Source organism: Aethalodelphis obliquidens, unplaced genomic scaffold (assembly GCF_003676395.1).
Source record: "Aethalodelphis obliquidens isolate GAN/ISIS:26980383/991018 unplaced genomic scaffold, ASM367639v1 scaffold28, whole genome shotgun sequence".
Lineage (NCBI taxonomy): Eukaryota > Metazoa > Chordata > Mammalia > Artiodactyla > Delphinidae > Aethalodelphis > Aethalodelphis obliquidens.
Genome location: NW_020837972.1, coordinates 14440291 through 14454775, shown reverse-complemented (window position 1 = coordinate 14454775; position 14485 = coordinate 14440291). Strand labels below are relative to the sequence as shown.

The 14485-nt window shown below is 48.8% G+C and overlaps 1 protein-coding gene across 4 annotated transcripts in view; it reads right to left on the bottom strand.

The window, feature by feature from the left end:
- Positions 1–2692: 2692 nt before the first annotated feature.
- CCDC60 (coiled-coil domain containing 60) overlaps positions 2693–14485 on the bottom strand; it is a 234963-nt gene continuing 223170 nt past the window's right edge. For all 4 annotated transcript variants that reach the window (XM_027124730.1, XM_027124731.1, XM_027124732.1 and 1 more), the window contains 6 exons: positions 12617–12688; positions 9886–9948; positions 9126–9248; positions 7039–7170; positions 5077–5266; positions 2693–3264 (listed from right to left, as the gene is read on the bottom strand). In XM_027124730.1, the coding sequence (XP_026980531.1) occupies positions 3163–3264; positions 5077–5266; positions 7039–7170; positions 9126–9248; positions 9886–9948; positions 12617–12688 (682 nt within the window). In that variant the 3' untranslated portion in view covers positions 2693–3162. The remainder of the gene's footprint in view (positions 3265–5076; positions 5267–7038; positions 7171–9125; positions 9249–9885; positions 9949–12616; positions 12689–14485) is intronic.

The window sequence follows — 14485 nt, the reverse complement described above, 5'->3', positions numbered from 1 at the left end:
ATTGGATTACTTTACATGTCCATCCCTCTGTTCCACTTCGGCCCATGGTCCAAATCTGTCCTGTAGTCTACTTTAGTGTGACCTCCAACCTCAGAAGGTTTTTACATTTTTAAAGGGCCACGTACATAAGAAGAATATGCAACAGATATGTACTATCTGCTCCTTTACAGAAAAAGCTTCTTCAGGGCGCATGGGGTTTTAAAAAGTCTCATGATAACCACTCAGGTGGCTCAGTCAGGGCAGTGGAACAGAGGACCACCTGGCACGGGCTTGGCATACAGTAGGGGCTCAATTATGATTCTGATGAAAAGGCTCACAGCAAAATATTTCTCCCTGAGAAATATTTTTTGAGCTTGGGAGCTGGGAGGTGATGTATTGCCTCCTTCTGGTCCCTAATCTATTTTAGTAGTAAAAGAGCTTCCTTTGTTTGGATAAATACTCCTTGCCTAAGCTGTTAATGCTTGCTTTCTTCCTTTTTGGCAGGTTTTATTTTGCTGGAGAGCATGACGGAAGCATAATACTAATATATACCACTAGATGGCGCTACAGCTCTTGAGCAATAGGCTTTCCCAGAAAGCGGCAAGCAGGAGGGTGGAGTAAGTCTTGTAATTCCAGCATCTCCCCTGCCCAAGACAGACACGTTCTCCACTTGGCTCTGCCACTTGCTGCCCATGTGACTGTTGGCAAATGACTGTAAGTGTTGGCATCCTTACTTGTAAAATGGGGATTGTAACAATGCCCACAACAGAGGGATGCTGCGATCATCAAGTAAGATGCAAACCGTAGAATGCAGAGTAAATGTAAGTTAATGAGACGCCAGGAGGCCCCATCATTAGAGCTATTCCTGGGACATGATTCCAAAAGCCAGATAACTTTCATGACGTTCTTGTCTCATACAGTCAGGGCTGGGGCGTTAGAGGGCAGCAGCAGAAGGGAGGGAATTCAGAGTCAGCGGGACATGAGTACAGAACACCTTTTGGAAGCTCCATTTCATCATCGGTAAAGCAGGTGAGCCCTGCCTTGCAAGGTCACGAAGAAGAAATAACACATGGCAAGCATTCTGCACAGTGTCTGGAGCGAAGCAGTCCCTCAGTCAATGCTAGGCTGTGAGCGGGCTGCTCGAAGCTTTTTGTGACCCTCAAGGGTCCTCAAGACCCTCCCTCTCCTCTCCTCTTCTAGCCTCTCCTCCCACTTCCTGCTTTAACAATCATGGCCCATAGGATGTTGGTGTCATGTTTCTATCCCTAGTGCTACCCTGTCTCCTGAGTTTTAAGTCTCCCGACTCGACTGTCCCACAAGCATCTCCCACTCAATATGCTCAAAACAGAACTCCTTACCTTCTTGTTCTGAACCTTCTTTTCTTCCTCTCCTCCTGGTACATTAAAGGCATCATCCTCCACCCCGTGCTCTGAGCTGAAAAACCGGACATGATTCCTGACATTCCTGTCTTCTGTCCACTTGTACCACGCCACACCAACTTCTGCTGATTCCACCGTTTAAATACCCTTCTAATACCTCCCCCCAACCACTGCCACCCACGGTCGCTGCCGTAGCCTTATCTCAGTGCCTTTCTCCCTGCCTCGTCCTCACACAGGCGTCTTTTTTTTCCTGAATGCAAATCTGATTATTCCCCTGCTGAAAAATCCTTCCATGGCGCCCCATAGCCTAGAAGGCATCTAAAAATCTGGCTTCCACCTCCCTCCCCAGACTCCCTCTCTTCCCAACCCCTGCTCTGCGCTACCAACCTGATCTTACAGTCCAACCAGACGCGTGTTATTCTGGCTCCTCAGATGACATTAAGCTTCTTTTTGCCTCTAGGCCTTCGCCCTCCTCCTTTCTTCTCTGCTCCCCCTCACCCCAATTCTTACTGAATACAGAGAAGTTTAGGATCTCTTAACTTTGCAGACTCCTGACAGACTGCATCTCACCTCTGTACCCTAATGGCTGTCACAGAGTCACACTAAACAAAGGGTATCAGTGTGGGTGTCATGCAGTCCCTCTGCCCTCCCCATCAGCCTTTGTTGACTCCATGTAAACTGTCTCCATGTAAACTCTCGAGATCAGGAGTCTTGTCTGCTTTGGTCACTGCTCTACCCTCAGAACCCAGAACCCGGTTGATGCATGTTGAGCTCTTGATAAATATTCATTGAATGAGTGAGTAAATAACTGAATAGGTGAACGGATGAGTGAGATGTTTCTTAGACAGAAGAATGGTTCCAGTTCAACTCTCTTCCTTTCCACCCCTTCTGGATCATGGAGAGATGCTGGGCTCCAGCCTTTATGAGTGTTCTGATAATCGGGGCATAACCGCAAATCAAGTCCAGTTGTTTCATTGTTAATTCAGCTTGGCCATCAGTAACAGAGTTAAAATGACTACAGGTCCTATAGCTTAGTGAGGATGTAGGGAAGCAGAAGATCAAGATGAGAAAAGAGGTTAAATGGCAATGAGCCCACACACATTCGGCGATGATAGGAAGTTAAGCCTCCTTGTACAACCCAAACCAGCACAAGATATTACAAGGACTCTTAAGAACGAGATTTTCTGGCACACTATTTGCCTTGTTGGGAAATACCCCATCCATCCACCCATCCACCCATCCACCCACCCACCTCTATCCAGGACAGTATATGCAAAGCTGAGAAATACACTCTAGCTCCAGTGGTGCGAAATGGGGATAACATCAGTACCTACTTAACCAAGTAATTGTGAGATTTAAATGATATTATTAGGCAGTAATATCACCCAGCGCTGGGCCTGTTGTATAACAAAAACTCCATAAATGATAACTGTATGTTATTATCAGGGTCTGAACACCACGCCCAAATTCCACAGCTCCAACTTTTTCCCAGCTGAACATCAAACATTCGACTCAATTTTATTATCTAGCATTTGAGGAGGAGAAATAGGGTGAAGGATTCTGGAGAGGGAGCAGGTAGAGTCAGTCTAGACCAGTGAGGAACGGAGGCTGGGAGACTGAGGCTGGGGTGCGAGGCAGGAGGGAGCTCCCACCTGGGAGGAGCTCCCTCTAGAACGCTGGCAGGGTCATCTGGTCTCCAGATGCCCCTACTAGGTCATAACGAGTATCCATGAGAGTAGGTAGGAAACAGGAACACAGTGCAGACAGCCCTCCTCCACTGGGATCGCTGGTCAACCCAGGCCCACTACGTCTGGGCACTGTGGGGCCGGATGGGGACGTTGATTCGGTCCTGCAGCCAGCTGATATAATCCTCGTGAGGCATGTGGATGATGTGTTCTCGCACAAACTGAGGGGCAGACACAGTGACAGCCTCAGATTTGGTCTGAAAGCTAGACTCCATGCCCCCGCCCTCCCCAACAAGGTCCTGGGAGATCTGTGATTGAGGCTGTGGCCCCAGGATACGTCCAACCCTTCGGGCATTCAGAATGCTTGGGGCATCACGCTGGGGATGGTCCTCTCAAGAAAAGCGTTTCTTTCCAGCTTCCCGGTTCAGCAGGCTAATGTTAAGTCCCTCATTGTCACCACTGGCCCCAAGAAATTTGGAGAGAGCAGGAAAACCCAGTTGTCTGCATCTTTCTTTCTTTTCTACTCCTGAATATCTTTTAAAAAAGTCATTTGACCCTAAACTTTTTGGGTTCATAGGCCCCCTTCGAGAATTGAGGACAACTATGGACTTGCTTCCAGGAAAGGGTTAAGACACAAAACATAGAGCTTCATGTAGATTCCAGGTTGAGAGACTCCCACACCCAGGTTAACAGAAGTTCTGTGATGTTCTCACGGGGAGAAGAGCATGCTAACCTTTATTAGCTAGGGCCACGAACTCAGCTCAGCGCAAGGGGAGCATCCGGGCCCCCTCCCCTCTTACCCACTCAGCGATTGCCTTTTCCACGGCCTCCACAATTGGCAGGGGGAATGCAGACCCCGTAACTGGACAGATGCCCTAGACTTAGTTTTGGAGTAGCCTGCCAGAGCCTCTCCCGAAAGAGCTTCCCAGGATGTGGGAAGGAGAGTCTGGGCGGATGAACTTGCCCACAGGGTCATCCTCCCTCCCCCACTCCTGACCACAACCCAGGTCAGCCTGTGGAAGGGCCAACCTCTCATGAAAACAGCGAGAGGACTGAGCATGCTACCCCTTGAGTCACTTCTTCACCTTGAGGCGCTGAAAGCCCTATTAAAATGGACATGTGCCATCAGATATAGCTAAGGAGGTGACTCCACTGACACCTGTTAATACCTTAGTGTGGGCCGTCCCCGCCCCCCATCTGCTGGCCCCTTTCGATGCCCTAAGGGAACTAGGAACTTCTAGGGTAGGTAGGGAAGGTGAGCCACTACTGCCAAGCCTTCAGTGGTTCCTCAGCACCCTCCAGATAAGACCGAAACCCTTAACCTGACCATCAGAGATCTGCACAGACTCCTCTTCAGTCCCCTTGGAACTGTGCATCTTCCTGTTCTCTTCCTCCCAAACCCACTGACTGCCGCTGAACAGGTCAAGCTTTGTCCTGCTTTGGGGCCTTTGCACCAGCTGTTCCCTCTTCCTGGCCTGCTCCTCCCCTTCTCTTCACGGCGCTGCCTTTACGTTGTTCAGATCTCAGCTTTAAAGTCATCTTCCCCCGTGGCTCTAGTTACGATGAGCCTCCTCTACGTTTACCTTAAGTCAGGGCTCCTCAGACTTTATTGTCCATACACGTCACCCGGCATCTCATTTAAATGTAGATCCTGAGCTGATGAGATACGCTTTGGAGCCTGAGATCCTGCATTCCTAATGAGTACCCACGTGAGGTCCATGGGCCACAATTTTAAGCTGCCAGAGTTAGAGTGCCCCTTTTTACGATCGCCAGTTATTGTATTCACATGTCCATTTATTTATGTCTCTCCAAAACCTCCAAGTTTCCAGGGGGCACCGTTTACACAGAATATAACGTCCCCTAGAGTTGAACAACCAAGGTCACGTGACAAGAGCTCTCCTGTTAGATGATGAGTTCCATGAAGGCCTTTATGTCTTTTTAAAACTTCAAAAACTTAAACAGTGCCTGGATGTTGAGAGAGGAATGAATGAGTGTGCCGGAGGCACTGTGAGGGGGAAGGAAGGGGTCAGTACCTCGACAGCCACCGCGATGTCCGGAGAGCACAGCTCCCAGACCCTCATGTCCTGCAGCACCTTCAAGAGAACATGCGGCCGGATCCTCAGGTCCAGATTTTCCCCAAACTTCTGCAGTTTCGCCAGGATCTTTTTGGCAGGGCGGAAATTCTTCAGATCCTCAGGGAGTTTGGACAGCAGGTCAAAGTACCTTCAGTTCCAAGAGGAGAGGGCCAGTTAGGAAACTGCTGGGGGATGGGTCTGGGCACCACAGGGACCCCATCTCCACTATCTCTATCACTCATGTGGTATCTCCAAGGCAGCGTCGGTCTTTATCTGGGGGACTTTCCTCCCCCCTCAATGTAAAGTGCCCACAGGTCAGGCAAGTGTTTACTTTTATGGATAGTAAAAGCTGGAGCACGATTTGCATCGCATTAAAAAAATTAAGGGCATGCTTTAAAGTGATGCGTTTATGAATTTTCTACCAAGCAGACAACGTGAAAAGTTACAAGAAAGGAAGAACGCTGGTATTCTGAAGCTTCTCTTTTTTTTTTTGAAGGTTTTTTAATTTATTTTTTTAATGTCTTTATTGGAGTATAATTGCTTTACAATGGTGTGTCAGTTTCTGCTTCATAACAAAGTGAATCAGATATACATATACATATGTCCCCATATCTCTTCCCTCTTGCGTCTCCCTCCCACCCTCCCTATCCCACCCCTCTAGGTGGTCACAAAGCACCGAGCTGATCTCCCTGTGCTATGCGGCTGTGAAGCTTCTCTTTTGAGAGTTAATCAAGCCAGGGAGGACACAGCCACATCTGTGGGATACCTTCTAGGATGCAAGAGGCTCTCACACACAAGGTGCTGCTGCTGCGGGTGTGTGTGTGTGTGTGTGTGTGTGTGTGTGTGTGTGTGTGTGTGTGTGTGTATTTTCTGTGTCCCTGATAACGAGTAAGCAGGAGTCACAGCTTTGTGTATTTCAAGAATCTCTATTAATATGATGACAGCGTGTGAAGGTAGTCTGGGAATCCATCCTTGAGATGGTGGGAACGAGGTAGGTTCTAACCTGAGGGTTCAGGTGTGGGTGATGGCAGCAGTGGTACCTCATGAAAAAAAGGTTTTTTTCCCTGATTGCAGAAAAAGTTGAAGAACTTGATCCTCCATCATACATTGCGGCTGCCCATACTGCTTTCTATCTGTGATATACGTTTAGATATTTATTCCTGTCTCTTTGTAAGCCCCCGCTCTGCATTATTAGCATTTTTGGAGGGATTCTGGGTGCGTTCTCAGGCTTCCCCATCTTACTCGTAGATCCTGATTTACTCATCCTGACAGGACGGAGCTTTGGGAAATCAGACTCCACTTTTTTATTGCTGCTAAGCATAGAGACAGGTCAGACAGAGGTTTAAATCCTAACATTTCCTCGTTTGTAAAGTGGGGGGTTAATATGTACCCTTCGGGATTTTTGTGGGGAATAAAATAGATAATTTAGGAGAGTGTCTGCCACCCAGTAATCACTCGATTCCCACTGCTTTTTGTTGTACTTATTATCCCCTCTGCGCTGGCGCACAGGGGTCCTGGGATATGCCTGTCTGGCTTTGTATCTTTAAGAGTTAAATTATTTGGAGAAATATAGTTCTCCCCCCATAGACCTCAGAATCTGTAGAAGTTTCAGATTGGTTTGCCTCTTCTGCCTCTCTTATAGGAGATAGCTTGGATAGGATTTGCAAGCTGGATCAGACAAGGTAAATAGGAGAACACAGCTGGGTAGATTATGTGCCATTCGGGGACTGAGGGGTTCTTGCCTGGTTGTACTCTGGATATAGCCTGGTTTGGGGGGGGGTGGTACTGGTGGCCAAGGACAGTTCTGGAGTGATGCCTCTCTGTGTCTTGAAGGATAATGGGATCAAAGGTCATTTTGTCACACCACTGCCCCCTTCACCCACTTCAGGGACTGTCTTATCTGGCTCTCAGGATCTTTACCAGTGCTGTGCAATTTCTTCTGCATCTCCTTTTGCCATGGAGATGTGGTGTCTCATTTTTGCTACATCCTTTTGGAAATTTGAGACAAGGTCAAAAGAACGGAACTTCTGGAGACCTCTTTCTTCTTGGCGCCTGCATCACAGGTTGCATGAGAAAGAGGAAGAAGAGTCAGATACTCTTCTCCTTTAACCATCCTAGCTGCCCTTCGAGATCTGAGTTAAACGCCTCTTCCTTCTTGCCGTCCTTCTTAACCCTCTCAGCCACTCTAATATACAAGCTGGCTTTGGGCCCAAGGGCATACAGCTCTCTCCGAGGTCCTGAAATGCTCAAGTCTCGCTAAATCCAGTCACTTTCTAATCAGCCCTCGTTCTCTCCCTACTTTTGATTGTATTTACATGGCTCTCTCGTCTGTAAAATGAAGGATAATAACGATTCCTAGATCCCAGTGGTGAGGAGGAAATGACAATGTGGGTACAGTGCTGCGCTTGGTGCCAGACACACAGTAGGTGTTTAACTCACGTTGGTTCCTCTCTTCCCCATTCCCTTTATCACTTGGTGTATATGTCCTATCTCTCCACAGAGACTGTATTACAAATATAACCATGTCCTCATCTATATATTATGAATTTCAATGGCTTTCCATTGACTCAGAGTAAAGTCCTCTGAGTGACTTACCCTCCAAGGCGCTGGATTGTTCAGCCCCTACGACATCCTCCAGCTTTATCTCTATCCTTTCCATCCCTTTCCTCCCAGCATTTTACGGTTTGGCTCGTGAACAAAGACTCTGAGATAAAGTTCAGCCTCCACAGCTGGGTTAGGAAGGCCTTTTATGATCTGGCCTCTGTCTGTCTCTCCGCTTACCTTGTAAACAACCTAAGCCCCAGCACACCCGACTACTGGCAGTTTATGGCCCACTGTGCCCCTTCTTGCCTCTGGGACTTCGCTGTTGCTTCTCCCTGGAACTCTCTTCCCTCCTACTGTTCCTGTGTGATGGTTTAGGTTTGAATTCCACCTTTACTATTAATACTTAACCACTGTGTGGCCGTCGACAAGAGACATCTTTGAGCCCACTTTTCTCTTCTGTAAAATGGGTCTAGTAATAGCACCTACCCCACAGGACCGTTGTGAGGCCCAAGTAATAAAAACGAAGCTCTTACACCCATGTCTGGTACATAGTAAGTGCCCTGGAAATATCACCTATTTTTATTAAGCTGAAAATATTGTTTCCTCCAGGAAGACCTTTCTGATTTCCCTTGGACCTTTCTGTGTTCCCTTAGCCCCCTCCTTATGCCCATGCTGGCCCTCATCACCCTGTGTGGTAATCGCCTCTTTATTTGTCTGTCTCTCTCACTAGACTGGGAGCTCCCAGAAGGTAGGGGCAAGTCAACTTCGGACCTGTGGCCCAGAGCAGCTGGTCCCTCCACGCTGAGAGGGTGAGAGGGCAAAGGGTCATCATGAAACCTTCGCTGAATGGATGAGTTCAGTGGGGTGAAAATAGTCACTGTAGTCAAGGGGTCAGGTGGGAAGGGAGGCAGTGACCGGCTTGTTAGAGTAGAAAAGAAAAGCTTCTAATTGTCTCCTGCTGCTTGGAAAGTCAAGTTCCAAGTCTCAGTCATGACATTTATGGCTGTGCACGATGCCTACTACTTCTCCCTCCTCTTCAAATGTTCTATGTCCCTTCCCACCTCGGGAGTTTGTCTGTACTTTTCCTGATGCCTGGAATGTCTTTCCACCTTCTCACCATACCACCAGCTCCTCGCCACGTGTCAGGGCTCAGCCTTAACACCATCTCCTTAGAGAGGTCTTCCTGGATTACCCAACCTGCATTAGGAGGACCCCATGGTTTCTCTCTCTCTCCGAGAACCCTGTTCTCTTACAGTATAGCATGATCATAATTTGTACCTATAAATTTATCAATTCAGTTATTTTGTCTCCGCCCATATTTTCCAGGAGACTACAAGCTCCCTGAGGGCAGGGAACAGGTCCTTCTTATTCCCTGTTATAACCCCAACTCCTAGCATCTGGTGGGTACAGAGTAAGTGCCAGATGAATGTCCTTTGAGTGAATGGATATATGTGTGCCCTTACTTCATGAGGATTTCCATCTTGTCCTGTAGACAGAGGCCAGCCTCCTGGGCCACATTGTTAAACTTGGCCCTCAGGGCGTTACACACCCCACTCTTGCAGTGGATGATGTCACGGTTGCTGCGGCTGTGGACACAGATGAGAAGGGCTTGGGGGATAGAGCCCAAGGGACAGGCCCACGAGGCTGGCCTCCCCGGGCCCCAAGGTGCTCTGCAATAACACCCACCCAGGTTCTCCACCCTCACTGGAGCCTCCTTCAGCACTCCCCTGGAGGTAGGAAAGATAGATCTTCCCCAAAACATCAGGCTGGTGGGTCAAGCCTTATTAAACGAGCCCACAGAGAGCCATCTGGTCTCTTCAGCCCAGCAGGTGTTAAGGATGGTGTGATGGAACTGAGAGTACCACCACTTCTTAGCCGTGTGGCCTCTGGCGAGACATTTCACCTGGCCGGGTTTCAATCTGTTCCTCTGCGGAATGGGACACCAGCCCTGGCTCATAGGATTGGTTTTGAAGAATAAGCAAGATAATGAATACAGAATGCTTTGCCCAGCGCCAAGCATGAAGGAAGAACTTGCTGCCGTTGTCGGTCTGGTTGCTCAGCATCTTGGCCGTGAGCCCCTTGCCCTGGGAGTCCTTTGTCCTTCAGGTGTGTCTATGGCTTCAGGGAGTCTGGTGTGCACCGGGTTATTTCTACATCCCTGGGAAGATGGAGAGTTGCCACAGTCCCTCTTACCTGGCATCTTCCGCTGCCCAGCTGGCCTACCTTTTAGACTTCTTCTGGGGCACCTGGGAGTGGCTGTCTCCACTTGTACTGCTGGATCTGTCACTGAAACACAAAGGTTGGTTTCAAGTTGCCTGGAGCCTTATATTTCCAGAAAGGGTGACTTTAGGGCCCCCATGACACCTGCTGGCCACCAGGATTCAGGTGAGGGCGGTGGTTCTAATCGAGGCATCAGAAATAGAACACGATGTGCATTTCCCCCGCGTCTTGGCCTTTACTCCTACCGGATGCACTGCCTGGACAGTCCTCGTTTCTTCTCTACCTGCTCAGATCCCGCCCTGTCTCATGGCCTAGAGCAAGCTCTGCCTGCTCTGACTCTCCAAGTCCAGCTGTGGCCTCTTGCCTCTGCATATTGTTGGGAGGACACATTGTCTGGATCCCAGCTTCATCTGGATGAGATCGGTCTCTCCATCTGGAGGACAGGCTCATTTCAGACCCTCCCACCATCCTCCTCTCTGCACTTGTCAGCACTTACCCTGGGGCTGAGTGCAGACCTGCTGGGGCGGGGGGTCAAGTCCTCCTGGGCACATTGTCTGTGGTGTTCCCGGCCCCAGGCCGCCTCCTCATTCAAGGCTGCTCTTCTCTAAGCTGGACCCTGGCGCTGAGCACCCACTGCACTCAACTCTGGAGGCAGGCAGAGCTGGGTTCAGAGCCCAGCCCTGGCGCTGCCTTCTCCCAGGCTGTGGATAAGCACCTCTGCTCTGGGTCGTCAGTTTCCTCATCTGTCATCAGTCAACTCCTGGTGTCATTTGACCCTTTCTAGGTGGGGGTGGGGGTGGGGGTGAATTCCTTAAGCAGCTGCTCCCTCCTGTGACTCTGCCTGGCTAGGGTCCCTAGATGGGGGTGAAGGTCTTTGCCCGCGCCCATCCCCCCATACATTTTTCCAGGTCCTCCTTCAGTGACCTGGGCCTGCAGCATCTTCTCTCACACGCTGCCTCCCTTTGTTTCTCTAAACATTTGAGAAACTGACTTGACTGCTTTATCTGTGTGACTCTAGAGGGTAAGACTGTTTTTCTTATCCCTATGATGTGTGGCTAACCCTTCCCTTCCAGCCCTGTGGCAGGCGGGGCTTCTTCAGGCCATTTCCCAGACCACTCCCCATAGGAAAGGGCCCGGCCTTTGCTGCTTTTCCCAGAGGCTCACTGGACTAGACCTAGAGACCTTAGGTCTGGCAGGTGATGGAGCAAGCCCTATCCCACCTTGCTGGGAAGCAGAGCCCTAGTGATAATACCCAGAAGGCCATGTGTTTGGATTCCACCCAGTTGCCCCAACCTCTGCTGCTGAACTCTCTGGGGGAGCAGGCTGGCTTTGACCTTCCTCCTGTAGACGGCTCTCTTCTAGGGCTGATAGTGTGACTTGGCGGGGAGGCAGGAGAGGAAGGAAGCAATGTTATTAGCTGTGATAAACCAGCAAACAACAACAAAAGACCCTTCTGCCTGTCTCAGTCTCCCCTCTCCTTGGCCCTCCTTGAGTTTCAGCCATACTGGTCTTTGCTCAGTGCCTCTAAGCTTCCTCCTGCCTCAGACCCTTTGCACATGCTATTCCCTCTGCTCAGAACACTATTCCTACTATTCCTTCTAGAGCAGGGACCGTAGGCTCTACAGGGGGAAGGGCATAGGAATCACCTGGAGAGATTGCTCAGAATGAGAATGCAGATCCCAGATCCCAGACACAGGCTAGCTAATTCTTCTTTCTTCCTTCAGGTCTCAGCTTAAATGTCAAACTCAGCCTTGGTTAGAACCCTGATGCTCAACATTCACCAAATCCTCCATAATCCTCCTTCAGAATGCTTTCCACAGTCATGATTATACAGCTGCCTCTGTGGTGTTATTTGATAAACGCATGACTCTCCCATTAGAACAGCAGTTCTCAACCATGGGCAGGATGCAAGGGGTCCATGAACGCAGATGGAAAAAACCAGCTTTTACCTCTTCACCCAGCCTTTCACAGAAATGGAAATCACCACTTCTCCACATCACGTTAAAATTGTGGGAGAGATTTTGAAAAATCATTTACACTTGACACTAAAATTACAGTAGTTATTAGACCTGCTGCTAAGTCTTATTGTATAAGGTATTGCTAAAGAAGCTCACAGACGACTATATATCTCACGTTTGGTTGTAATATTGTAATCGATATTACTATAGATTTCTTTGTAAACCTTTGTCATTTATAGTCTGCATTTGAAAGCATTTTTTCTGAAAGGAGTCTGTAAGCTTCCTCGGATGGTCAAAGAATCTATGTCACAAAAGGAGTTATGACCCCAGACCAGACAGTGGGATCCACCCACGTGGTCAGACTGCTCCTGTCTTGTTTGCTGCTGAATCTCTGAAGAGCTGAGCACAGTTCCTGGCATACAGCGGGGACTGAGGAATATTCTATAGATGAATAAATGAATTGAGGGCAGACCTTTACCTCCCCCGTTACAAGTCACCCAAGTAAAAAGGGAAGAGGTAGTTCTGTAACATACCCTCCCCACTTCATTCCTCCACTACCAGAAGATTGTAACTTCATGGTATACGATTATTGGGAAGAAATGGCTGAATACTCACCCCCAAGACCTGGGAGTTAAGGAACTTATTTCCAGGGAATAAGGAAGAAGATCCCCCTCCCTGCCCCACTTTCCACAGTCTGGTGAGGGGCATCTCTGCAACGCCACCCATGACTGTGCGGTGCCTCCTGACCCACCTGCTAGGGCCCCAGGCCTTCCTACCTTGATTTGCGGGTGGTCTGCATGTCTTTATAGGCAGAATCACTCTTGTTTTGTCTGAGCATTGAGAAGATACTGCAAAGCAAGATGAGTCACTTAATAAGGCGCTGAACAAATGATGCTCCCCAAGGCACTAAGTATCTGTGGGAGAATGGAGAGTTCTCCTTCTAGGGCAGGGATCCTAGGCTCTACAGGAGGGCATGAACCACCCGGAAAAATTGCTCAGAATGAGAATGCAGATTCCTGAGCCACACTCCCAGAGACTTGGATACATCAGGCCTGGAGTGGGACCCCAGACGCTGCATTTAAAACCACACACACAGACTTCCGATGCAGGTGTGCAGGGAGCATACTTCGCAAACCTTAGCATTTCCTGGCATACCATGAAATGACGCCTGCTTGAAGTGCCTGTTAAGAAACGCGGTTTCCTCTAAGGATTCCGATCCAGTGGGTCTGGGATGAAGACCAGAAATTTGCAGTTTTCACAAGCGTCCCAGCTGATTCTGACCTTCAGGGACATTTGTAAAATACTGCTAGAGGATTTTAAGACAAGGTCATCTTCCTAGGTGATGTTATGGTCTGAATGTTTATGGCCCCCCAGATTCATCCCAGGAGGGTGCTGTTAGGAGGTGGTGGCCTTTAGGAGGTGATTAGATCATGAGGGTGGGACCCTGATGACTGGAGTTGAAGCCCTTATAAAACAGACCCTTGAGAGCTAGCTCGTTCTTTCTACACGTGAGGACACGGTGAGAAGGCAGCCGTCTACGAGGAGGAGGGTCCCTGCCGGACGCTGATCTGCTGACACCTCGATCTCGGACTTTCCATCCTCCAGAAACTGTGCGAAATCAATGTCTCTGGTTTGCAAGCCACTCAGTCACGGGATTTTTATTTCACCAGCCCAAACGCCCTAAGACCGGTGACCAGAGCGCGGTCTAGCCCTTGAGGCTGAGGGCTGGGAGAGAAGGCTTTCAGGGGTTCCTAAAACCCCCAGAATTCTACGTCCGTCTTGATGGGAGCAGACCTGCTGTCTAAAGTGAAATAGGAATCTACATTTTTAAAGCGAGGAGGGCAAGAGCAAATCTGCAGCTTCCCCTAACTGTCTCCGGGCAGCTCCACAGAGAAGCCTTCAATATTTGCTGCCTTGGCAAGGGATTAGGGAGATCTTTCTCCCGGAGGAGTTGAAGAGGATGGGAAATTTCAACAGGTTCTTGCACTGTAACCATGGTTATTTTATCATTAAAGTGAATGCAGAGGCCACGTGATGAGTTCTGTGAGAACCAGGTTCTTGTGTGGTTTTGTCTTTGAGGACCTGAAGCAGGTCACTCCCAGCCATCCTTCTCCCTCTATGAGATGGGACCATGGTACTGGGTACTGGTTAATCAACCTGTCTCAGCGAGTGGCTGCAGAGGTTCCATAGGACGCTGTATGTGAAACAAAAGTCACCACCACCACCACCACTGTCACCAATTTTTGTTTGCTTACAGTATGCCAGGCACATGCTAATATGTTAAATGCATTATCTCATTAAATGCTTCAAATGACTCAGTGACGTAGACATTATTTCCACAACAATAAAAACACTTTACTAGGAAATTATCATTTAATTCTCATTACAACCCTTTGGGATAGGTTGTTAATGAGCCTCATTTTACAGAATTGGAATCAGGCTCAGAGAGGTGAAGCAACTTGCTCAACAGCACACAGCAATTAAATCACGGAAATGGAGATTGACCCTAGTCTAGTTGGTACCACCGCCAGTGCTTTGAGGAAACACAATCTCATTTTACAGATAAGAAAGCTGAGGTTTAGAGAAAGGCTGAGGGACTTGTTCAAAGGCACTAGGTCTCGAACCTACGTCGGTCTGACTCCAAA